A 25974-nucleotide genomic window follows, 5' to 3' on the forward strand; every position below is an offset into this window, starting at 1 on the left:
TGTCTGTAGCCGAATGAGAATTTATCAATGTTGAGACAGGTTCGCTTTATACCCTGGAATTAAACTGATGTATCGACAGTGTTTCAGATTTTTACAGCAAGGGACCCAGAAATATTTCTAAAGATAAAAGGTAAATGTTACTATCGACAGTACAATGTTTTAAAGGACAAACGCTGATTCCGGTCTTGTTCTTGACAAAACAATGGATCTGATACATAAACTGAATACCCTCCAACTATCTTGTTTTTAGAGGGACGTTGTCCGTTGATGCAAAAAGGGGCGTGGCAATTTGAGGGCAGGGTGGATCTAACTGGAGCATGTCCTGGTGGTTTGGAGGCGTGGCCTAAAGTACCACAATTTTTAAATCCACCATATTGACCCCTCCTGATGAAGTCTCTCCGGCGAAACGCGTAGAGGGTATTGGCTCACAATCGGTCATGATTTGATTGCTGCTACACGTTTTTTTTATGTGGAAAGAATCAAACAGAGAGATCTGGAGGAGATCTGGCGCTGCTATATGCCTAAACATATCTGAATTCTGCGTCCTTTTATATATTTCGTTTTTTTGTTTTTTTTTAGAATAATGGTAGAATGGAAGAATAGTACTTATCTGTGTGTTTGAGGCAGCTCTAGGTTGAGACCGGGAAATAAGTCTTCCAGATCCAACACTATCCTAAAATTTGGTGCTACAGGGGATTCTATATTGGGAACAGTCTGTATCAGTTATATGAAAACCCTGGTCCGGGCCCTACAGCAGCCACTGTTTCCTTATGCTATATCCACATGAACATTCAATTGGAATGTATGCTAGAGCAGATCTGCGCAATCAAATGCACAAAAATAGTGGCAGCAAAACATGTCACACTCTGAGTCCACAAGGTTCAGCGAGCGCATGTAATAAATGTCCATGGGTCCATATTAACCTTATAAGAGCCAAACACCAAAACTCAGATTATAAACTGCAACAGTGTCACCGTTTATGAACCCCACCGACAATATCCAGGTTTATTTTACCTTGCATTAACGTCAGTGGCAGGTAATCTGGGATCTATTCTTGAGTACACACTGGATGGATTGGTTAGGCAAAATAGTTTTCTAGCCTTATTTTACAAAACTAGCTTAAAAAAAGCTGTGTGTGTGGGTGGAGCATGTTTATGTAATACATGGGGCTTAATCAAGTGCAGGTTACTTGTCGCGTCAGTTGTAACGTTCCCCTTTAACTGCGACACGCTACCCTTGTTAAACAGAAGAGCACAAGTAGAATTATAGTGTGGTATGTGGTATTTTCAGACTCAAATGCTGCACATTGAATATCCTACAAATTAGGCGCATCTGGTATTATATAAAGTCTGTCTGACTAAATATGCTGTACTATAGGTAAAATAGTTTAGAAATTCACATTAATTGCCCGCAAACATACATATCCATAAAAAAAAAACGTTACAAGCTCACCTAAGTTGTCAATGGATACTGAGGCACGAGGCACAATTCATAAGGAACTGGTGACATCACAGAGGTGTGTCACTAGTTCCTTGTGAATTGATAGTATGCATAATGTTATTCTTTTTAAGTAATGTACAGTAAATGTCTAGATATTTCCATTTAGCCTTCTACATCCACTCTTCTTGTTCGAGCGATCTGTATAACAGGAATGCATTGTGCATATTTGGTGCACTGATTGACTTCTCCATCTGAAGCCATCTAAATGATGCAGTCATTAATGACCTTCACATTTCATTTTACAATCTGGTAGACAGGTGCTTACCCTGGATTTTTGCAGAGGCATCATGAAAGCCTTTTATGCTCCATCACCCAAAGAGTGCTTTCTACCTCCAGTGAAAGGGTTAATAGATGGACCTACAATCCATACGTGAAGCAACGACTTAAGGATTCACAAGGGCATGTGACCCACACCGGTATACACCAGGGGTAGTTAAGGGACCTCAATCTGTCTGAGAGGATTCCTGATATGAAGCGGCAAGCGTGAAATTAGCAGATCTGCAGAGCAGGTGCGAAGTGGCTCCGAGTGTCATACACACTTTGAAAGATTTCTCTTTCCACACTAAAGGAGGTTGCTTCACAAGTGCCATTAACGGGAACTGTGTAAATGCTGAGGCTGGTGAAAGGAAAACCAGGGAGGGGGCCTCGCAGTGACTGCCCTAGATTCAGGTAGGTATGGATTAGGTTTGAGCATCACAATGGCTTGAATTGACTCGCCGGGGAACTAGGGAGATGTGACCGAGATTCCATCACTTGAGATGCACATTGCAGCAAGGGGGAGCGTATTTACTATTCTTGGGATGTGAGAGAGGTCTGTCTGTGTGGGAACTTTACTTTCATATGAGACGGCCCTAGGCCTGAGCTCAAACTGCATCCTCAATAATCTGAGTGTTATCATTATATGTATCCTTTTGTGGCATCTATTCAAGAATGTATTCAGAATTATGATTTATTTAATCTTAAATGTATACAACATACAGAAAGCCCTAGGACCACCACCAGGTTTCACAAAGGAAATCTTCACCCCCCAATGGTTTTTGGAAGCAGCGTGTACAGAAATATTTATATTACAGGGATAATTTTCCTTTTATAGGACTATGGGGCATGGTCAAGATATTAATTTTTATATTTAACCAAACGTATCAGAATTTCTTATAGGTGATATTTTTCCAGACATCACTTTCAATTATTAATGTGTAGAGTGTGTTTAGATTTCAAAATATAGATTGTACGCTCACTGCTATTTAGTTATTGTGGACCTGATTCAAATCCTAATGCAACTTGCACGCAAAACGCATTTTAAAAATGAGTCCGAAGCTTGAGCGTAGTTCTGACCGTATTCAAATCCAAGGGGATCTCAAGATGCGGTTTCGATTTGAACCTGGGTATAAATACATTCTTCCTAAATAGTACTTGTCTTACACAGACACACAGAACAGACTGCAGTATACACACAAGCGCAGTATAAAGTCACGTCTGAACACGTGTATATTATACAACAAATGAACTCTAAACAGTATCATCATTAATAAAAATATATGGTTGGTTTAAAATATATATATTATTTTTATTTTTATAATTTAATTCTTGTACATTAAATACATGAAACAAGTTGTCCTGAAAGCGTACTGTACATACAATGCGTTCTTACGGTCTATCTTACTTACACATGTTCTGTGCCAGATTTTGCAAAGACGATGCCGCGTCAATCATCACTATTAGTCGGTGCACCTGTATCAGGTGCAAATGTTTCGGCTGAAACCAAGGTTTACCTACGAGAAACACAGGGCTTGAATTAGCCGCATCTGTGTCGGAACGCACTTAATATACATGGCCTACGTTAGTCTGAGCTTTCCCACCTCTGCCCCCCCCATTAAGTTGTAGGCAGTCGTAAGTGTCATTTGCGTTTAAATTACATGCATGCAATTGCGTTCATTGGTGTAAAGTCAGTTATTACACGCAAGATACGGTACACAAATGGACTTATTAATTTTCATTAATTAACATACCTTGTGTGCTTAACTACCAGAGATGTACATATGCAGATTGAGCTTCCTATTATCTTCCTATTTCTCTCTCTCTCTTCATAGTTTTCATACTTAGACACTGTTGATCTAGAACAATGCAAATCACTGAGCAATGTTCTTGAGGGATGAGTCACATGGTTAATTTAGAATTCTGTGTTTCTCAACCATAAAAAAAATACAATCACAATTAGTAACACAGAGCATTCAATGGGAAACGCTGTTTCCCTGGCACATAGAAGTGCCTCCGCTGTGAAAACTCTGGATATCATATACAAAGCACACTGAGGGGGTCATATTGAAAAGTACGCAAATTGCGTTTTTGATGTATAATAAGCTTTTTTGCTTCTGAGTATGCGCATCGCTGAATGAACCTCTTAATGCTGTGTTACCTGTGTGGATGTATGTTATATCTAATCACTCCATCGGGGCATTAACAAACATTGCTACAAAAATGCCCAAGCTCATAGCAACCAATCAGCAATCAGCTTTCATCAGCGTAGTGCTTTCGACAATTAAAGCAAACACCACATTGGTTGCTGTAGATTACGCCTCTTGTGCTTTTTGCCAGCGAATAACCCTTTATTTGTTAATAATGCTCCTAAAATTAGATGGATTATATCATTCAATGGAGCATAAAGAATTACAATTAAAGTTGCAGTCAAAATGTGTGGACATATTTTTAAATTTAAATCAGTGGTAGAAGTGGGTTGTTATATATATATATATATATATATATATATATATATATATATATATATATATGCCATACCGCCACTTCTCCTACTGCCCTCATTGTAAAAATTATATTCACTTACATTTTCCATACAGCTACTTCTAAATTTCCACATCGACCACTGATTTAAATCATACAGTAACGTAGCTTGTTAGAAGGCTAATTAGTTGCATTAAAGCCCCAAAACTATATTAAATACACATCAACCTGGAAGTTGAAATAAACATGGCCCTTTATCGCGTTAAATAAAGCAAATGTCACTCAAATCCTGCTTGCAAACAAGGATGAACAGATAGGTCATTAGTTGCCCTCTGTCTTTCACCGTTTAATCAACCCAATGTTGTGTCTTACATAATTGTTCCTTATTATTCATCTGGCTTAATTCCAAAAAAAGCTACAAAATAACTAGGAAAGCTATTTTCAGGAGCACTCTTCAAGGTTTGCCCGTTCGGCTGTACCTATTTATTTTTATCACAGATTGTCAAGGACAGCACAAAAAAAAAATGTACAGTTGTGGCATTTAATGCTGTATTTGCATTTCAGTCTAGTTTGCTGTTCTGCGGCTCATCCATCTGTCCGTACCTTGCTACCAGCAAATTGCGGTGACTGGTAGAATTTGCAGACGGAGGATCCTGGAGCTACTGTTTATGTGAGAGCAGCCTTTGCATTGGTATTATATAGCAATAGGAAGAATTAAAAGGAGGGGCCATAGATCTATAATGGTAGGTAGGTTACAATTTTAAAGTACAGTTGTCTGGGAATATAGTCCAGATGTATAGCTTGAATCGCTAATACTGGGAAAGTATCATGCTTTTGAAGTTTATGTACTAATTACTTCCTTTGGGCTGCTTCTCCTAATAACACATACCTCTAAACGTTTCGGACAAGAGCACTCCCCCTTTCTGGCAGGCCTTGCCCTTTTTGATTGCCGGAAATCGGGACTGTCGCAGGAAAATCGGGACTGTTGCTAGATATGTATACAAATCAGTTGGTTTTAACTAAGGCTTTAGAAAAGACCTCATGTGCATGCTATTATTTAATGTACAGTACATATTTATCCTTTAATCCTTATACTTTTGTGTTTTGCCTTGCAGATAATTAGCACCATGGAACCTCAGGTGTCGAATGGCCCAACTTCCAATACGAGCAATGGACCATCCAGTAACAGTAGGAACTGTCCTTCTCCTATGCAGACAGGGGCAGCCACAGATGACAGCAAAACTAACCTCATAGTCAACTATTTGCCGCAAAACATGACACAGGAAGAGTTCAGGAGTCTGTTTGGCAGCATTGGGGAGATTGAATCCTGCAAGTTGGTGCGGGATAAAATCACAGGTACATGTATACAGCTTAATCACTGTTGTCTCAGAGATGTCTTCAGCACACAAGTAACATGGAGCAATTAGTACAGATATATCTAGAGTAGGAAACGATAATAAGACTCACAAAAGTTAACTTTAAAAATATGGGAGTAATATGTACATCAATCTCAAACAATTGAACAATTTGCAAAATAAATGGTGTAATAATATTATCTCAAACAGCCCTATATACCATATATACCATAGTTGCCTACTCTCCCGGAATGTCCGGGAGACTCCCGAATTTCTGGGAGTCCTCCCGACTCCAGGAAGAGCAGGCAATTCTCCCTGATCCTGACCGGCTGTGTAAACTAAACGGAGGGGGTGGGGCTTAGTGACGTCATGGACTCATCATAGTGGCCCGCCCCTTGTTTTTATTGGTCCATAGTAGTGATGTCCGTTTTGGGGCTAATGACACGATTCTTCGAGCCCCACCTCCACACACCTTCCTGCACCCCGGACCTCCCGGGAAACATGTTGACAATGCTGGCAAGTGTGCTATATACCTTACATTTTTATAATTTCTGAAGAAATTTGCCTGGTGGAATTACATACCTATTGTAATTAAAATAAGCATATTCTGAGGTAGAAATAACTTTAAAACTCAACATGTCAATTTTCTGTGCTATCTCCACCCACAGAGGGAAGCAGTTTTGTTTTGCACAACTGACTTCCTCAATAGAATCCAACTTCAAAAACACCTGACGGCGGAGATCCAACTAGAATCTCCGTTTATTATTCCCTCGCACCTCTATTGGCGGCACTTTGTACCGTAATTGCCGGCAATATGCGCAGTGCGATGTCGTGCGTCACACCACCAGCAATTGAATCTCCCCCAGGGTTTGAGGTGCACAAAGAAAATTGCTTCCCTCAAGGACTATAACTAACACATCCATGTCAAATTTATTTTTTATTTGCGAATTTGAGTGTGTTCTCAGAGCAAATTGAGCAAGTCACAGTTATTTTACTACTACTATTATTATTATTATTATTATCATTATTATTATTAATAATAATAATAATAATAATAATAATAAGAGGAAGAATAGTATCATACCTGCCAGCAGCAAAGATTTCTGTCAGTCAAAAGAGGAATGGCCTACTGAAAATAGAATGTGGTCTTCAACAAAATGGCCACAGCTTAAGGACTTGACATGGAGAATAGTTAAAAACCATAAACAACTTTCTCATTTTTTTTCCTTAATTTTTCCTTTGAAGCTTTTACCTCTGATGCCTCATAAACTTATGGAATCGGTGGTACAATAATTATACATCACTTGGCTATATGCCATGTTTGCACAAATCTAAAATATAGCTTTCTCTCTAAAAAGATAATAAGAGTAATTTATACAAAGGCACTTTGTCTGCATCGAAACACCTCAAAATAAGGATCATTGTTCCCTATGGAGATAAGCTGGTCTTTACTCAGCAGCTTTCAGTACAAACACAGAATGACGGATCAATGAAAGAAAAGAGAGCATGCAATATTTTCCTGTGTTGATCAGCCGCTCTGTGTCGACATTGAAAGCTGCTGTGTATACAGACCAGCTTATCTTCTTAGGGAACAATGGGAAACATTTATGCAAACAATTACCCAGGAAATTTATGGAGTTGCCCATAGCAACCAATCAGATGTTTGTTTTCATTTTCTAAACTGTGCTATGAAAATAAGCTGCATTCTGATTGGTTGCTGTAGGCAACATCACAATTTTCCTGTGCATTAGCTCTTTTTTTTTTCATAAATCTCCCCCAATTGTTCCCTATTAAGCGGTGCGTTCTAGCTGCATTTTGATGCTAATGAACGGACCCTCAGATCGAATGCACACAGACACAGAGAAAATCATCCATCTGTAAAATCCCTAAAGGAAGTATGTTCTACAGCAAGCTTTTTGTAAGCAATGCAGCCTTTCACGACTGTCTTTCCCAGCATTGCTATCTTTATAGAAGCTGGAATCCAAAACCAGAGATCCTCTAAAATTGTCAGTTGAGATCCCAATAGGAAGGTAGATGAAAATATAGTTCTGTCTAATCTGACACAATTATTATTGGATTAATCTTGTCTACGTTACCTTGATGACAGCAACAGGCATATAGTAACAGAACAAAAGATTGATTTGGTTTTTGTAAACCCACCTATCTTTTTGTTTACATCCGTTTGAGAATTGTACTAGAACCCAGTTGTTCTAGAGGTTTTTGGAATGTTTGACGGTTTCCCTTAGTTCTAGTGCTGGAGTCGTTTTGTGAATTTGGGGAGATTTTCTGCAGTGGGGGGGTTTATATCCCAATTGTTAAGTCAAAAGACACATACAAGATAGGACATGCATTGAACTAAGCACGTCACTAGAAAAAAACTGTATAAAAATTGGGCCTGATTCATTAAGGAAGGTAAAACAAAAAAACTTTGCACCTGGGTAAAACCATGTTGCATTGGAGGGGGAGCTACATTTCAAATGTGGGAACAGATTTATAGTTGGGGTAGGGCACGTCCTCTATCAAATTTCAGTGTAAAAATAAAGCTATTAATTATTTGTGTGCTACATGAATAAACAGCCAGTATTTAACTTACGTGCAAAATAATAAACTAATATGCACCCCTGGCATTGTAACATGGTTTTGTCCAGGAGAAATCGTACTCATTTTTTTGCCTTACTTTCCTTAATGAATCATGCCTATTATGTTCAGCCTAATGATACAATGGTTAATTAGAAATATGTTAGAAGGACAATAGTCAATAGCTGTGATTCATATCTTGTATTGTCTTGTAACGATGCAGAGATGGAACCAGGAAAAGAAAAAATAGAAACAATGTAGCCATAAAGTGAGCTTATTATAACTTTAATTTCCGCTACGTAATTAATTCTGGCTTTTTAAATTAAGAGTAAAACAGGTCCCTCATGATCCATCACAGCTCTACAGAGGCCAGGCTGGAGAAAGAGACTTACTTGGCTGTTCAGCGGAAACTAGATGGTTAAATGAGGCCAGAGTGACATGAATGGGTGCTAGGGTATTTATAAGCTTGCTTTATGGTTGTCCTTGCATTGGAACGACAGGGGAAATTGCTTAGTGGGCTCAATGTGTTAAATGTCAAAAACCTCTGACCACACAAGGTTCAGTCTTTGTGCCCTTTGTAGCCTTAGCTAATTATGCCATTCTCACTCTACCTGAGAAAAAACAAGCCTGCGCTCGGTATATCCCACATTATATATGGCACCAGCTGCGTGGCAATATAAATGCCCATATATGTATACAAAACAAAGGACAGTTGTCAGCGCTTATCCTTTACACCGCATATCTGTGTGTATCTAGCAAAATGAAACCATGAGGTATTAGTTCATATTTTGATCAAAACATTTACAGGTCAGTGTAGGACCTGCATATAATGAGGTGCCCTTGACGCCGGGATGCAGGCTTAAATGTTTTCATCATGATATCAACTAATACCTGGGGGTAAATGTATCATACCCCGTTTTTTTCATCTCGCGGGAGATCGGCATCTTCGCAGCTAAAATTTAAAGGGGCGATGGCTTGTAAAGGCAAGTTTGCCTTTACAAGCCACCGCCCCCTTTAAATTTTAGCTGCGAAGACGCCGATAAGCGCTGACAACTGTCTTTTTATTCTCACTCTACCTGAATACTTTTTCAGGGGGCTGAGATAGTACCTATATAATACAGTAATCTGGTCTTTCATGCAATCATCATGGTTTATATTTATAAGATGTCACAAAAGTCCGCACAGCCGGACTGTCAGAATGGTAAATCACACAAAATACAAATGACACATAAAAGCAGGACGCGTAGATATGAGGTTGTTGAGGAAAACATGAGACAGAGGGTGGAGAGGATGCTTCTAGTGAGAGCTCACTGTCTAATTCATATACCACTCCCCATGTACTATCCACAGTCCTGTAGATCAGTAGCAGAGATCAATCAGAAGCTCCGTCATTTCTGCACATCATTGTTCATTGCTTATATTGTGGTTGTTTGAGGCTTCTATCAACATATAATGCACAGTCATGAATATAATCTGTAAAAGCACTGCATTACAATGCAGTAATCTCCGTGTCCATTGTGAGAACGTATGCACTTTAAGGACAAACACACCCAGGATATTGGAAGTCACCTTCCATGACCCGTGTGCCTTTGTCACAGAATCTTCTATAGCTTCTAATATCTGTAATTCACAGTTAGAGATTACCCTATTATCTGTAACCTATATAATGCTGTGAATAGGTCAAGGATCCTTTTCAAATTAAAGCATTTCTAGATAAAACGGCAACTATTTTATGAGTACCCCCATCCAAGTATATTGAAATACATTTTCTCAGGTTCCTTATCTCGCAGGTGACCTGCCGGTATGTGATGTATTTATAATGAACTGCATCTCCAAAGGGAATTAGAATATATACATGAAGAAAGATAGCCCATGTTAGGCTCAGTGCAGATAAAGCAATATGCAATGTGTGCCAGTCAGCATCATTTGCATAGGAGGAGGCAGGGAAGGCAGCTGTTAAAAAAAACACACCCCCCCCCCCCCTCACACGCACACACACTCACGAAACACACAAACACACATGACAGGGAGCTGCTCTAGGGCTCGGGGGTGGCAGGGGGGGATGAAGAGTCTTTAAATTGTGAACAGCTCAATTGACAGACAGTGAAAGCAAGTCACGTCTGATCTAGGCTAATAAGCAGTCTGCATGTACAGTACCTGCTGCAAGATGCACTCACAGACAGCAGGAAAAAGATGAATGTATAAAAAGAGGTGCCAGCCTTTCTATGCTGTGTAGCTTCCATGTTCTCGTCTGGACAATGTTATAACCACAGCGCAGCATTCTATTTATAACCCTCTGCTACAATATATGCACAATTTTGCAGACAAAGTCTTTATGACATAAATCAGTCACTGTGTAAATTCCATAACATATAACATTTTCAAAGCAAATAGGTAGCAGCTATTAAAGCCACATAGGACAAGTTAGTGTTATCCTTCCTTACATGCAGATTTGTCTGCAGTAGTTTTGTAAAGGCAGGGCCCTGTATGATCTCCATTGCAGGGGTTCCCTTATCCCAATGGAAGGGAGTGGCTATTGCCATAGGAGGCGTGGCTTGATTTACAGAGGGGTGTGTCTAGTGCCATCAGTGGTTCCTCCCAAAAGCCAGCCCCACATAAAAGACCGTCGTCGTAATTTTCCAGACGTAAATTGAAAACCTGTAACAGATCACTATCATAGACATTAGCATAACCAAAGGCTCTAGTATAGCTTTTTGTTATGAATCTTTAGCTCCTGCACATCTGTGAGTCCATCATTTTGAAATAGAAGAAACTGCAGCTGATGAGGTCATTGGAATGTTCACGGCGACACAGAGTATTTCAGGAGATGTGTTTACTGATCTGGTGCTGACTTCTCCCCTTGTGTGATTAAGTGAGGACATGTGACAGAGGCAGTGTCATGATGTAAGGAGGGAAAGCAGGAAGTCACAGTTAGACAGCGGAATGAGCAGGGTCCTCCTACAGCACATTATTGATGTTAGGCTCCTGTCAACCACACTTCTATGTGAAGCGTTCACACATCCATATTGTTTAATCTCCTTTCTTGTTTTGTCTCTCCTACATAAATATTAGACTCTATCTTGATTTGACACTACCATATCAAGAGATGATTTATAATCACAGGACAAGTGCAGATAACGGAATTCACTAGGGAACTCTACACTATGCTTCACAGACCTACATATCTGCTATATTAAAGGCAAGCAAATACTGCAGGCAGCATTGGGATGACTAAATGGAGGTGCTTTTGAGACACATATATACAAGCTTTTAAAGGAAAACTATGATCCTTATATCCTTAAACCATTGAACATGTCAATAAATTCCTTTACAAAAAACCTGTTTACTTTTGTTAATAGTTAACGTTTAGTATGATACCCTGCTGGCCTCAATGAGAGGTTTAGTAATTGATACGTCCCTCATTAAATGCAATGGAAAGTTCAATAATATTTCATTTTACACAGCCTATTAGCTGTATATTTTATGTATGTGATGAAAGTTTCCTTTTTTTATGTTTCTTTGTCTCCTAAACATATCTATGACTGCAAGCACTTAGGAACATATGGTATTATTTGCTAACAAAATGTAAATGTGCAAAAGCCCACAGCAACCAAACACAGTGCACATTTGCTGTTGTTGTCTAACTAGGACTAGATCAATCAAAGTTAATATCTGTTAAGTTGCCGCGCAGGGGAGTAACTCATCTGGCCCCTGGAGCAAGATTTGGCTATGAGGGGAATTATCGGGATTGAACTGAAAACCCAAACAACTTCCGCTGCGCTAATGTCCATCCAGGATAGGATGGACGTATATCACTGGGCATATCTAATTGCTGGGCCCCATAGATGGCTGCATGGGCCCCATAGATGGCTGCAGGGGCCCCATAGTGGCTGCATGGGCTGCTCTGGCAGTAGGTAGGTGCCCTTTGCTGTGTAGGTAGGTGCCCTTTGCTGTGGGTTACTGTACTTGTGCACTTTCATATTAAACAGCCAGAAGTGGCATTCCCAGATTTTCAGGGCATGGTCCCATCAAAGGAAGGCATGATGTGGCTGAATGGAATTCATCGAAAACACAGTCTAAGTAGCACACTCTGGAAATGAACGAATCAATGTATTTTTAGAATCTACTGTTCAGTGCAACTCTTCACAATAACCTTTCAGTTCCGTTTTTAGCTCTACATTACCACATTGCTCACTCAAGAGGGAATAAATTGAGAGAAAACATATTTGTTATCTCTAAATATGTCAGGAATTAATAATTAACATACAACTAATAAAAATATCCAGTTCTGGCCAACATGTTACATATAAATTGACATATAAAAGTTCTGGTATAATAGAAGTATAATAGTTTACACCATGTTGGTTTGTCTAGTGTGTCAGATTAATGTTTTAATTGTTTTCAAAATCTGAGCCTATGCTATGTACCATTGAAAGGGAGGACAGATCTAGACGGACGCGATGCTGGATTTGGGAGCACCTGAATTCCAGTTATTGCAGGTCTCTGCAATATATGCAACATCCGACGCAGTCCCTGTCTTGAAAAGCTCAGAATATAAATCATTTTGAGTTACTTTAGCACTCCACCAAAGAGTTAAACCATGTGATCTTATTCCTCAGTGCGTCAGATGAGAATGAAATCCTGTAATGCCCGATGTATTGTTTATGATAGTCCGTTGAAGCCCACGTTGGCAGCGATAATTGCCAGGCTGCTCGTCTTCCCTTTCCTCGCTCTCTCACACCTCCCTCTTCTGCGTTTAAAATTCTGGCCTTTTTTTTCCCCTTAATCACAATCAAATGTGTTTTGTTCCCATGTGTGGGACATCACAATGCACAGAGGGGTTTGTAAAGGAAGAGACAGCTGTCTAGAATCTGCTTCCTTACCATATCTTCCATAAGATCTGCAAAACGTGTTCCACATTCCTAAAATTATTCCAAAAAGGCTCTTTATGACATACAAACAAAATAGTAGTATTCCATAATAGTATTGATGACAAGAAACCATAATAGTTAATTTTATATCGTAGATTTGTTGAACATTTGTGTTGTTTTAATAAACTGGTTTCCCATCGTTAGATTACTTTGGTTTATTGACTTGTATCATGCCCTCCGATATCTTTTTTTAAACACTTTAGGGGGCATTTATAAAACAATCTTGTCTAAAGATTAGCTTGCATACCTATAATGCAGGGTGTGCAGGAAATTTTCATTGCCGAGGCTCACCCTGAAAAGGGGGCGATGCTTAATGGTTAAGGGTGTGGAGTCTATAAATTGGGGGGTTTTCCTTGCATTATATGTGCATTTTAGCCATGTATTTGTATAATCAGGCATAATTGTTTATGTTTAGATCCCTTGAATAAGACACAGCTCTGATAAGCTTTCTGCATTGGATACAAATTATATTATGAAAGCAGCTATGTGTCATATCTAAGGTCAAAGATAATAACAATTGCTTCTTGATGTACATATATATCTAAAAGGCACAGACAAAGCCTCTTCTGAAGGTAGGGATACCCCTTTTAGTGGTTCTGTAAAGATCAGTATTCCTTAAGGCTAGCAGGGACATTTAGGGGTAAATTATCAAACATTCTTAAAAGGAAATGAGGTTTTGCCCATAGCAACCAATCAGATTCTAGCTATCATTTATGTAGTACATTGTAGAAAATTATAGCTAGAATCATATTGGTTGCTATGGGCAACAGCTACACTTTTCCTCTTTAGAAGGCTTGAATGAATCTACCCCTTAGATTTGAAGGGTAGCTCACACAATTTTGGCAATCGTGGGTTTCACGGCATTGGCTAGCTGCGCTTCCTGCTACATTCTGCCACCGCTCCACCTTACTGTGGGAAAATGGTTAATCTGTCATTAATTGGCCACGCCTGTGCCAGATTAAGCATATCCAATCATGATTTGATAGTGCCTCAGGGTTGCCGCTAATTTTTATGTAATTGATTGGGTGTATTCTCCAGAATCTTGGTTAATTCACAAATCGTGCCATCAGGGAGGCATGGGGGAGTTTGAAAATATGTATTAGACAAAATGGCAGCCTCCACTGTGTATAGACTTTAAACAGGTGAAATTAACTGATTAAAAGCTGCTAAATTAGGTATACTGTCTACCATCCAATAATGACTAAATCCACAGTAAGTGTACTGTAATTTTAACATGTCGCACAACTTTACACACATTATTGAAGTAGAACTTTCAAAATATGAGCCTATAAATCCACACTGTGCATATGACTTGCAGACTTGTCATTAAAAACTTTGATTTGCTTTTTTTTTGCCCCCTAACCACTATTTAATAAATTTTTCCCGACTCCTGAGGAAGAGAAGCTCTATTGTCTATTATAATGGCCATTGTAATACATATTAAAGTATTTCTGTTATGTTCTGTGGGAGTGACATGTAAACCCATGCAGACCATTCATTAGATCGCATTCAGTTTTCTCAATAGGATAGCAAGTAATGTATATGATAAATCAATTGCTTCTTCACTCTGGTTTTCTTCTTCTAAGGCCTTGTTATCACCCTGGCAGAGTTTTTTTTGGTTTTTTTTTTTAAATACATTGCCCTTGAACACGATATAGATCAGCATTACCGAGTACATTCGATAGTGCTGAATCCACAAAGCAGTTCTGTGGCATATCCAAGGTCTACAACAATAAACAATTCTGCCCTAATGTTATGGAAGGGTTGGTGAAACACACGGACGGAAACCAGAATGGTAAAACAATGCGTTTGGGGAAAAAAAGTTGCAGGAGAAAATATACAAATTAGAAAATTAAAGTTGCATGAACTTGTTAAATTGCTTGAAAACATAGACCAATTTTAGTACAGTATATACCTGTTTTTCTTTAATATGCTCTCTTGTCTTTTATCTTATATTTTGCTGATTGTTTTTTTTCTGGAGTAGGTTGTGCTCCCAAATTTAATATTGTACATGTATGATATATATATATTTAATATATAGAGAAATAACTATTATTGGGCCCTATTCACTAAGGATTTTTGCCATAGGCACACAATTGGAGGAACACTTGAAGGATTTAGCCACTGGCACAAAATGGAAACCCCTTACTGAAGAGGGCCCTATCTTTGGGAAAGGTCAGTAGTGTTTGTTACTGCTTTTTGATATACTCTAGCTCAGTGCTGGAGGGGTCTACAACGTGTCACGCGTTGCAGGTCCCCTGGTGCTCAAGCGGTTTAGGGGCCATTGTATGTATGGGGCTGGGAACTGAGCATGGCACTTTATAATGCTCCAAGAGCGCCAGTGTCAGAATTATTGGACTGGGGTATAGAGTTCTCACCAGGAAAACTAGTTAACTGGTGCTTAGCTGTATAGAGTTCTCACCAGGAAAACTAGTTAACTGGTGCTTAGCCGTATAGAGTTCTCAATGAGAAAACTAGTTAACTGGTGCTTAGCCGTAGGCCCCCTAATGGTGGACATTTATAAACATTGGTGCAAAGAGAAAAGGTAGTGTTGCCCATAGCAACCATTCAGAATGTAATGTTTTGAGTGCTGTTTGGAAAAGTAAACATATGATCGAGTGCTATGACCAACACCCCCTTGTTTCCTTTATTCCAGTCTCAGGTGTCCCCATAATGTATAGCACGTCCTGTATAACAATATACGATTTAGAGGTGTTTGGGATAATTTTTGAGACTCTTTACATCATTTTCGATAAGTTTTCCAGTAGGGTTAATTCAGGGTTGGGGACTTATTCAGCTTGAGTGCCACACTGAGATCATGCTTTTAGTGTAAATATAGTGTTACATCTCATATAATTCACTTGGTTTGTACTTGTCTTTCATATTATAGAAATACATTAATGCGTATAATAGCTGTACATATATATATTAGCTATGTATCGAATCCTATATCAGGGATCAATCGCAGTCACAGGATGAGGATTGAGAAGTCTGTTTTTTGCCACTTTGTTTCCTGCATATTAAAATGATCTAAACATTTTTTGAGGTAAGTTTATTAATGTATTATTGCAGTATTGTAAGTAAAATATATATTTTGCTTACAATTTCCCATAATATTTGGAGCCCCCCCAGGCTAAATACATTTTGTAGCTAAGTATCTTAGTTCATCATTTAAATATAGGTTCATAAATACAATTGTAGACAATTTCACATTCAATCTGATTGGGTTGGATCTCTAAAATCTCTTTAGAAATGTGCAAGCTGGCTCCCATGTGGCCAAAGTACCCACATATCTGATTGGATTGCAGCGATCCAATCAGATTGTAATGGTTATGGCCAGTATAAATTGAATTAGTCTGATAAAAGCTTAGATGTTTGCTATAGATGCATGTATACCATGTAATATGTGTTTAGTGCAGATCTGATCCAAAACTACTGGCACTCGACAGTGGACTTGGTTAATAAAGATTGCAAAATATACTTGTCCATCTTTATAAATAAGACTACATAACCCCTAGCAATATTATTAATACTATTTGTTGTGGTCTGAGATAGAAAGAGTCAAATGTCATTACAAACATTTTTAAACAAACTTTGAGAATAAATCAGTAGCATCCACATCATCGGCTTTTTATATAGCACCACTAATTCCGCAGCGCTGTACAGAGAACTTACTCACATCAGTCCCTGCCCTATTGTTAGATCACAGTCTAAATTCCCTGACATACACACACAGAGACTAAGGTCAATTTGATAGCAGCCAATTAAACTACCAGTATGTTTTTGGAGTGTGTTAGGAAACCAGAGCACCCGGAGGAAACCCACGCAAACACAGGGAGAACATACAAACTCCACACAGATAAAGCCATGGTCAGGAATCGAATTCATAACCCCAGTGCTGTGAGGCAGAAGTGCTAAGCACTGAGCCACCGTGCTGCTCCTAACATGTATAATTGTACAAAGATGTGACTTATAGCAGCCAATCATCCACGTTTATTGTTTAGTTTCTACTACACTGATCAAAGCTGTTATGTAATTTGTTGCTGAGTAAAAGCACATGGAAGCTCTTTAAACTATCTTGTCGCCTACACTCAAGGAAACTGGAATGTAAAATTGAATACAAAGCGCAAGGAAACTTGTGTGTACAGTATCATCCACTTACATTATTTATAGACTATCAGCTTCAAAGTGCACATTCAATAAACTCCTCCAATTAACGGCCTTAGTTTTACGGGGAAATTTTTTCTTGGGTGGTATTGTCCTTTAATTGTCTTAGTCTCACACACAAGCACAAGAGCGACGTTCAGGACAAGATAGAACAGATGATTAGACAATATCCTGTACAGATCTGCTTGATTGGTTTAAATATGTGCCTGCTCCGATCTCTGCTTGGACCTCTTCCTGCCTCTGCTAGCTAATTACATTTCTTGTGCTTTCGAAATTTGCAGTTACTGTAGTGGGAAATAACTAACAATAGTTTTTTCTAAACAGAAAAAAATGTCCACTGTAAGTCAATATAACCTACGAGCTTTATTTGGGCTACGGTGTAAAATAAGCCACAAACATAGATTTCTTATCTTCACCTATCATCAAATCCACTGTTGAGGAAGGTCTTACTGTCATTATCAGAATGCAGCTTATCGATTAGGAACTAAGGACTCAGTATTAATTGTAAAGAGCTACGGAATTTGCTGGCGCTATATAAATAAATGTTGATGATGAAGATGATGAAGTATTGTACACAGTAATCTGTTAAAACAAGTAAAATATACTGACTTTTGATTTAGTAGATTTTGCAGATTTTCGGTACAAGATGTACCTACAAAAGTAAAATTACGGGTAGACCCATAACCTTGTGCCTCCAACATCATCATCATCATCATCATTTATTTATATAGCGCCAACATATTCCGTAGTGCTTTACAATTGGGGACAAACATAGTAAACTAATAAACAAACTGGGTAAAACAGACCTAGAGGTGAGAAGGCCCTGCTCGCAAGCTTACAATCTACAATCTCCATTTAATATATTTTATATCATATACTATCAATGCAGGGGCTGGCTGGCAAATTTTAGCCAGGGGAGTGGGGATGACTCAACTCAGCAGCCTATTGGGAACATTTTAAAGGAAAAAATGTAGATAATCCATTTACCCAGCCCAAGGTAGCTATGGGACCGGTCCAGGGAGCAGATGCCCCCAGCCCATCCAGCCCCTGTATCAATGCATTATTAGCTAATATCAGATCCAAACGTTATAAGTTACATTATGGTTTATGTTGCAGAACATCATTTTCTTACAAACCCAAAATAGCCAGAAAACCAGATTTACTTTAAACCCTCAACATCTGGACTTCTTAATACAGAACCATTATTCCCTGTCATTATGTTGTGTATGGCCTTTGTCTTCAACCCCTCCCCCCATCCCTTTGTCCTGTGGTCAGCAGGGATGAGACAAGACGTATTATTACACAAATACATTAGGATAATAAGAGAAGTGTGCACCAGTCATGTTTGCCAGTATTTGCTTTTATCAGTGTCAGGAGAGGAACACATTGCGTTGCCGGTCTCCTGGTGACATTGGGCACAGACTGTGTATGATCAGCAGACTACATGGGGGCAGCAGAGTGATTTTGGCTCTCCTGTCTCTGCGTTAGTGCGGGGTTATTTTTACCTTTTGATCCCTGTGGGTTGCATTTATTTTAACCTTAGAATTACAGTGCTGACTCTTCTCCCGGCACATCTGCTGCTCCCCTCTGCATGACATAGAGCTTGCATTATGCATGAGAGCTGCTTCTATTTGTGCAGCAGAATTCCAGTAATGGCCTCTGTGCTACATACATTCTGAGCTGACAAAAAAGCATGTGCCCCATGCAGCTTCTACTTACATAGAGCCAATAGCCATACGCATACACCATCATTGCGATATACTGCAGAGTTCATGTGAACATCTGACATATGGCCCTTAAAGAGACATAGATACTACAAACACATATGTATTAGAGCTTATACGCTATAGCATTGCTGTACAGAAAATGGATCATAGGCATACATGTGGCTCTTTAAAGATAAACAGTCCCCAGTGAACTCCCATAGATTTATCAAACCTTCTTAAAAGGAAAACTGGAGATGTTGCCCATAGCAACCAATCAGATTCTAGCTCTCATTTATTTAGTACAATCTAGAACATGATAGCTGGAATCTGATTGGTTGCTATGGGCAACACCTCCACCTTTCCTTGTTAGAAGCTTTGTCACTTGGTACAAAGACAAGACCCATCTCTTGTTCTCAGTCAGTTACTGAACAGATACTGTAGCACTATACAATTTATATCTACAGATGTAGTTTTCAGCCAAATACCTGATTTAATAATAAATAGCTGACAAGTACAATATATGCTGTTCTGGTGACAGAACACAGTTCTGTGTCTGATCCTATTCTGTGTATTTAATTGAAAATGTTTATAGGCATCAGTGGAGGACAAATAAATATTTTAGGTGTGCTGCACATATTTATAAAGGGGGTGGCCACCTTTAGTTGACTTTAATATATTGACTTGTACATGCTCTCAGGGGCGCACGCAGGATTGTCAGGGGGGGGGGGGTTCCCAAAAAAAAAAAATACGCGAGAGAGGGCGCATGCGCAGCAGCTCCATTTCGGCAGCGCTGTCCTATACAGCAGCCACGGCGCTGTCTATGAAGCGTCTGCGGCGGTGCTTTATACAACACAGCACCGCCGCGGACGCTTCTTTGACGCGCCGTGGCTGCTGTATAGGACAGTGACACTATGGTGGGCACTTACTTAGCGGAGGGGGGGGGGGGTTTCTGGAGACCCAGAAACCCCCCTGCGTGCGCCACTGCTCCTGCAACATTTACTAAATACGTTGCTTTATCTTCCTTCTTTATTCAGCCATGTAAATATATTATCGAGCAGGTAATTGATACACTTCGAAATGCACAGAAGGAAGACAGAAATTGAAAGCAAAATTTTATAAATGTTGTAGGGGGGCGTGGGAAAGTCGATAATGTCTAAGTATCTGAAATTGTTTAAATATGAGTTTTAAAATGCAGTCAAACTGTACTATGATCATGCCTAGAAGTTAATCATGTTTGTGACCTTTTGTGTAACAAAGCTGTATTATGATCATATTCAGGGATTAGTCCTTGTTTGGTAAGTGTAGCATTATATGTTTTTAGTAAATGTAATAGATGTAGTGTTCTACACCTGTGTATAGTGTGATAGAATAATATTCTGATCATGTCCAGTGGTCAGGTCATGTTGGGGTGTAGTGTCCTATGTCTGTATACAGTGTAATAGAATTGTAGTATGATCATGTCCAGTGGTCAGGTCATGTTGGGGGTGTAGTGTCCTATGTCTGTATACAGTGTAATAGAATTGTATTATGATCATGTCCAGTGGTCAGGTCATGTTGGGGGTGTAGTATCCTATGTCTGTATAGAGTGTAATAGAAGTATAATAAGCTCATGTCCAGTGGTCAGGTCATGTGGAGAGTGTAGTGTCCTATGTCTGTATAGAGAGTAATAGAATTGTAATATGATCATGTCCAGTGGTCAGGTCATGTGGAGAGTGTAGTGTCCTATGTCTGTGTAGAGTGTAATAGAATTGTAATATGATCATGTCCAGTGGTCAGGTCATGTTGGGGGTGTAGTGTCCTATGTCTGTATAGAGAGTAATAGAATTGTAATATGATCATGTCCAGTGGTCAGGTCATGTTGGGGGTATAGTGTCCTATGTCTGTATAGAGTGTAATAGAATTGTAATATGATCATGTCCAGTGGTCAGGTCATGTTGGGGGTATAGTGTCCTATGTCTGTATAGAGTGTAAAAGAATTGTATTATGATCATGTCCAGTGGTCAGGTCAGATTGAATAGATGTAGTGTCCTATTTTTGTATACAGTGAAATAGAATTATATTAAGATCATGTCCAGTGGTCAATTTAGGGCATCTGAGAAGGACTTACTGTGTGGTACAAACTCTTCTATCATCTTTTTTAAAGGATTTTCATAGTCTACAATCATGTGCCCAAGTAGAGGATACTCACGATCACTGGAACCATGAGTCATTTCATGAGAGTAGTTGTAGAGTCCTATAATTGCTTTTCGCTCTGCATAGAGTGTAATAGAATTGTTTCATGATGATCATATCCTATGGTTAGGTCAGGTTGGGTAGATGTAGTGCTGTGTCTGTATAGAGTGTAATATAATTATATTATGACTATGTCCAGTAGTCAGGTCAGGTTAGATAGATGTAGTGTCCTATGTCTGTATAGAGTGTATAATTGTATTACGATGATCATATCCTGTGGTTAGGTCAGGTTGGTAGATGTAGTGTTCTGTGTCTGTATAAAGTGTAATATAATTATATTATGATCATGTCCTGTAGTCAGGTCAGGTTTGCTAGATGTAGTGTCCTTCGTCTATATAAAGTGTGATATAATTGTATTATGATCATGTCCAGTGGTCAGGTCAGGTTGGGTAGATGTAGTGTCTTATGTTTGTATAGAGTGTATAATTGTATTACGATGATCATATGCTGTGGTTAGGTCAGGTTGGGTAGATGTGTGCTCTCTGTCTGTATTGAGTGTAATAAATTGTATTATGGTCATGTCCTGTAGTTGGGTCAGGTTGGATAAATGTAGTGTCCTTTGTTCCTAGAAACTGAATGCAGTTGTGAAGTAAATAAACACATATAACGGATAAAGTGCTTAATTAAGAAACAGTTCACTTTAGGAACCAGTTTAAAGGCCCAATGAGACTTTCCCAAATTTGGGAACAGCAATAAATTGTTTCTACTCTTGTTATATACCAGGAAGCTTATAGGAATGATATACATTGTATAATAATTATTTATAAAGCACATAAGAATTTATTTATTGTTGAAATGTGATGACTATAGACAATATGTTTTGTTTTCTTTTTTAAGGAATAGCAGAGACTACATAATTCATAAATATGTTTATACCGTAAAGATAATAAATCTACACGTTTTACAGTGCATTGTCTATATGAAGCTAACCTGAAATGGAAACATTAGATTTTTAGATACATTGTAGTATTTAAAAAATACTTTATTTAAGAAGTTTACTAAATCCACTCCCTTCCCAATAACTGTACTGTTGGTTGGGGTCCTTCTCCTCCAGCCCCCCACAACTCACTGTATTTAGCAGGGCCAAGCTGCTGTAGACAGAACATCTGGTAGTCCATTGCAATGGCTACATATGAAGAAACAAGTTAACCCGTGCATGATACTCATGCATTCTAGTCAAATCAAGCTACTTAAGGTGTTAAAAAGGTTCTTGTCATGCATTTGGGCCATAGCCCAGGCCTCAACCACCAACCACTCCCCACTGTCACCCCTGGCAAGCACCAACCACTCCCAACTGTCACTTCTCCTTCAAGAAATATATATATCTTTTTTTAAATCTTTATAAACACTTTTAACAATTAACAAAATAAATTAACAAATTAAAAACATCTTAGTATACCAAATTTCAGCCCTTTCTGAATTTTTTTCCCACACACACTAAGAATTTAGTAGGTCAGTGTATAACTCCGCCCAGCAGGTGGCACTGCAGCTTGGTTTTATTTTTTCCACACACACACACAGATAGACAGACTAACACACGCCACTAGACATTTATATTATAGAAAGTTGCACATCTTGATATTTGCCTGCAGGGGCACCTGTCCCAGTGCCATTGCACTGATGGGTCATAGCATGTCACTATTTCTTAGCGGATTAACCATTGAAATAATTGCCACTAAATACTGATTTATATACCCCCAATGGTTATTTAACATCATGCAAACTGCTAACATTGATGTTATTGGGAAGGTAGAAGTGAAACGGCCATAGGAGTGTTTACTTATCGGAAGCAAAATGGGTGTTATATTGTTAAATTATATTTGAAATATCCGATGTTGGATGGGGACAAATCTGTTACCACTTCTGTTAATGCTCTTTTAACCAGTAATAAATTATATGTAACCAAACAGTGGTGACAAATACATTACAGTTTTGTCTTTTTTTTTAAACGTCCAAAATTTCGCTGAGCCGCTGAGGAGGTGAGAGACGAAATGCGTAGGCTGTAAAGAGAACGGAATAATGTGTTGCACTAATTTGTTTTTAATGATACAAATTGAGCATCTAAATGTTTTCAGGTATCTCTTAGAAGTCTTTCCTTGTTTGCACAGATACAGTTATTAACTTCGTTAGAGGTCATTTATGATATGCAGCCAGGGCCTGATGTAGAGTCACATGCACTTTACACTGCAATCGTAAGTGTATATTGCATTCCGTAAATTACCCAGGATTCCAAGTGGCGCGGATCTATAGACTCAGAATACTATGCAGATTGCACAAACACAAACACCCCCCTTTATCTGCCTTATGGGCCGGTGGGCATGATACACTTAAGTGTATCAGTCACAGCAGCCCTGTAAATAAATTAATTCATTAATGTAAAAGAAAAAAATGTGCTCCCCTCCTTCCCAACAGCATAAGGGTTGGTTATGATGTTTGGGAGGGGGTGCACATTTTTTCTAAAAGTGTAGTTACTTTTTTACTTGTTTTTTTCTTTTTAATACTGCAAGGTCTGTTTCACCAGCAGAAAGCACCCGCAAAACATACGTCTCCTAGAGACCTATCTGCGGCTGCTTTCAACTCAGCATAGCATGTAAAATGTGAGAACCCACCTTTACATTGCTAGGCTCGCCAGCTACCCTCCTCATCCCTCCTCTCTAAGCGCAGAGAGGTGCCAGAGGGAGATCTGTCTCACTCTGAGTAAACATTGAGATGGATCCTTGGCTAAAAGTGCTTTTTGCACTGATGCGTTGCGTCCGACTCTACATCAGACTCACAAGAGGCGCAGCACACACTTCTGTGTGCGGAGAGAGAGAGAAAAGTCATCAGAGAGCACTATGCAAAATTCTATATGTCACATCATAGTCAATCCTCCTTCCACGGTTAGTACCACCCCTCTCAATAAACCCAATTTGTCAGTTTTTCTGTGACAATCTGCACCCATTCTTCCATTTCCTGGTGATTGCAGTAACCTATTCTGAATTAATTCACCTGAAAGGTGTATTATTTTCCTCAGTTAATTCTGAGAAGGTTACAGCAACTGGAAAATATACCACAATGGCAGCCGAGGGATGTATGCAACATGAAATGGGTTATGTTATAAGATCTGCAGCAATACCCAGTTTTCAGGTGTTCTCACTGATACACAGGTGCAATAAATAGGACCACGTGGGAACATTTTAGAATAATGCAGTTTAGTCTATGACTGGAAGCTTCCTGTAGACACTAACTTACTAATAATGCGTTGCAACAAGCCAATAAATGCCATTAAAACCACACTTTTTTTCTACTAAATACATACTTAATAACATATGATTTTATATGACATGTTCAAAATGTTTATACTGGTGATATTTACCCATCAAGAACATATTTGCATGTTTAACTAGATCAGTGTGTAGATGTTTAATATCTGTGTACCAAAAAAAAGAGCTTTTGACCTTCAGAACAGGTTTGACCTTAGTGAAGATCATTTCTATGTAAATCGTACAACAGCTCATACAATGATTGGTCCCTAATTTGCCTGTTTCTTTTCCCATCTAGGGCAGAGCCTAGGATATGGATTTGTTAATTACATTGATCCAAAGGATGCAGAAAAAGCCATTAACACTTTAAATGGACTCAGACTACAAACCAAAACCATCAAGGTGAGGTAATATTTAGGGGAAGAGTCAGAACATAGTGATACCACCAATTGTAACTGGACTAACATTAGTAACAGTGTGACAGTCACTGAATTATAAGGAATAATATAATGCATTGTTGTACATCATTGCCATAGGACAGTGCCCTGTATTTGAGACACTGAGGTAGATTTATCAAACCTTCTAAAAAGTGGAGGTGTTGCCCATAGCAACCAATCAGAGTCTAGCTACATGTATCTATAATGTTCTAGAAAATGATAGCTAAAATCTGGTTGCTATGGGCAACACCTCCTGGTCAGGATCTCTCACTAGTCGACAGAAACATGTTCCTATGAACAATTCCTTTATAAGGAAGTTAATGTTTATACAATACCGTCTTCTACTTTGCTAAACAACAGTGTAGGCTTGGGGATTTAACGTTACATCACATCAAATTAGGCTGGGTCTTTCTCTTGCACTTGTTATTTTTTTTCATTCATAATGTATTTACTCTTAATGACATCACTGTTGTTCACAAATTAAGTAGGCTATAAAATATGTAAATGTATTCACCTGCAATTAATAAGAACATTGCAAATTAGATTATTAGTTGGCAGTGAACATTAAGTGCAAAGAGAGGATTATGGGAACCAAGTATGAATGACTTTGGACCCTGACCTATAGGTTAAGAACTTCCAGTCTACATGATCATTTCAGTAATATCTAGCCTTTATGCAGTTTAAAAATCTTGAGGTCTCAAATCCAGTTATTGGAGAGATTAAACCTGGTTTTAAAAAAAATGTTAAAAATTTTTCCACATTACCTAAATAAGTCTATTGCGTGGAACAGTTTTTAGTCTTTAGGTCAAAAAAAAATTGTGATACATGGTGTATTAAATTAACCCCTTCTCCGCTTGCTGCTGTTGTTGCTATCCAGTGCTACGGCAGTTTCTGCAGACTATAAGCTGAAATTACAAAGCAGTGTTTGACCTACAAATGACATATGAAATACATGTTTCCAGGACTGATTTTTACAAGCCGTATTTACAGTTACTGTGAGCGGTGAATTAGAAGACCCACATTCAGCCAATCACACAAAACTGCAAGTTTGTCTCTCTTTATCCATTCTGCTGAATTTAACATTAGTC

General features: G+C 38.8%; 1 protein-coding gene across 6 annotated transcripts in view; it reads left to right on the forward strand.

The window, feature by feature from the left end:
- The window catches only part of ELAVL4 (ELAV like RNA binding protein 4), a 108810-nt gene that overhangs the window by 72980 nt on the left and 9856 nt on the right, over positions 1-25974 (forward strand). For 5 of the 6 annotated variants that reach the window (XM_075182055.1, XM_075182051.1, XM_075182050.1 and 2 more), the window contains exons 2-4: positions 5355-5595; positions 15191-15277; positions 24748-24851. In XM_075182055.1, the coding sequence (XP_075038156.1) occupies positions 5367-5595; positions 15191-15277; positions 24748-24851 (420 nt within the window). In that variant the 5' untranslated portion in view covers positions 5355-5366. The remainder of the gene's footprint in view (positions 1-5354; positions 5596-15190; positions 15278-24747; positions 24852-25974) is intronic. The other variant, XM_075182052.1, reaches the window with a different exon arrangement.

This window comes from Mixophyes fleayi, chromosome 8, assembly GCF_038048845.1.
Source record: "Mixophyes fleayi isolate aMixFle1 chromosome 8, aMixFle1.hap1, whole genome shotgun sequence".
In the NCBI taxonomy this organism is placed as follows: domain Eukaryota; kingdom Metazoa; phylum Chordata; class Amphibia; order Anura; family Limnodynastidae; genus Mixophyes; species Mixophyes fleayi.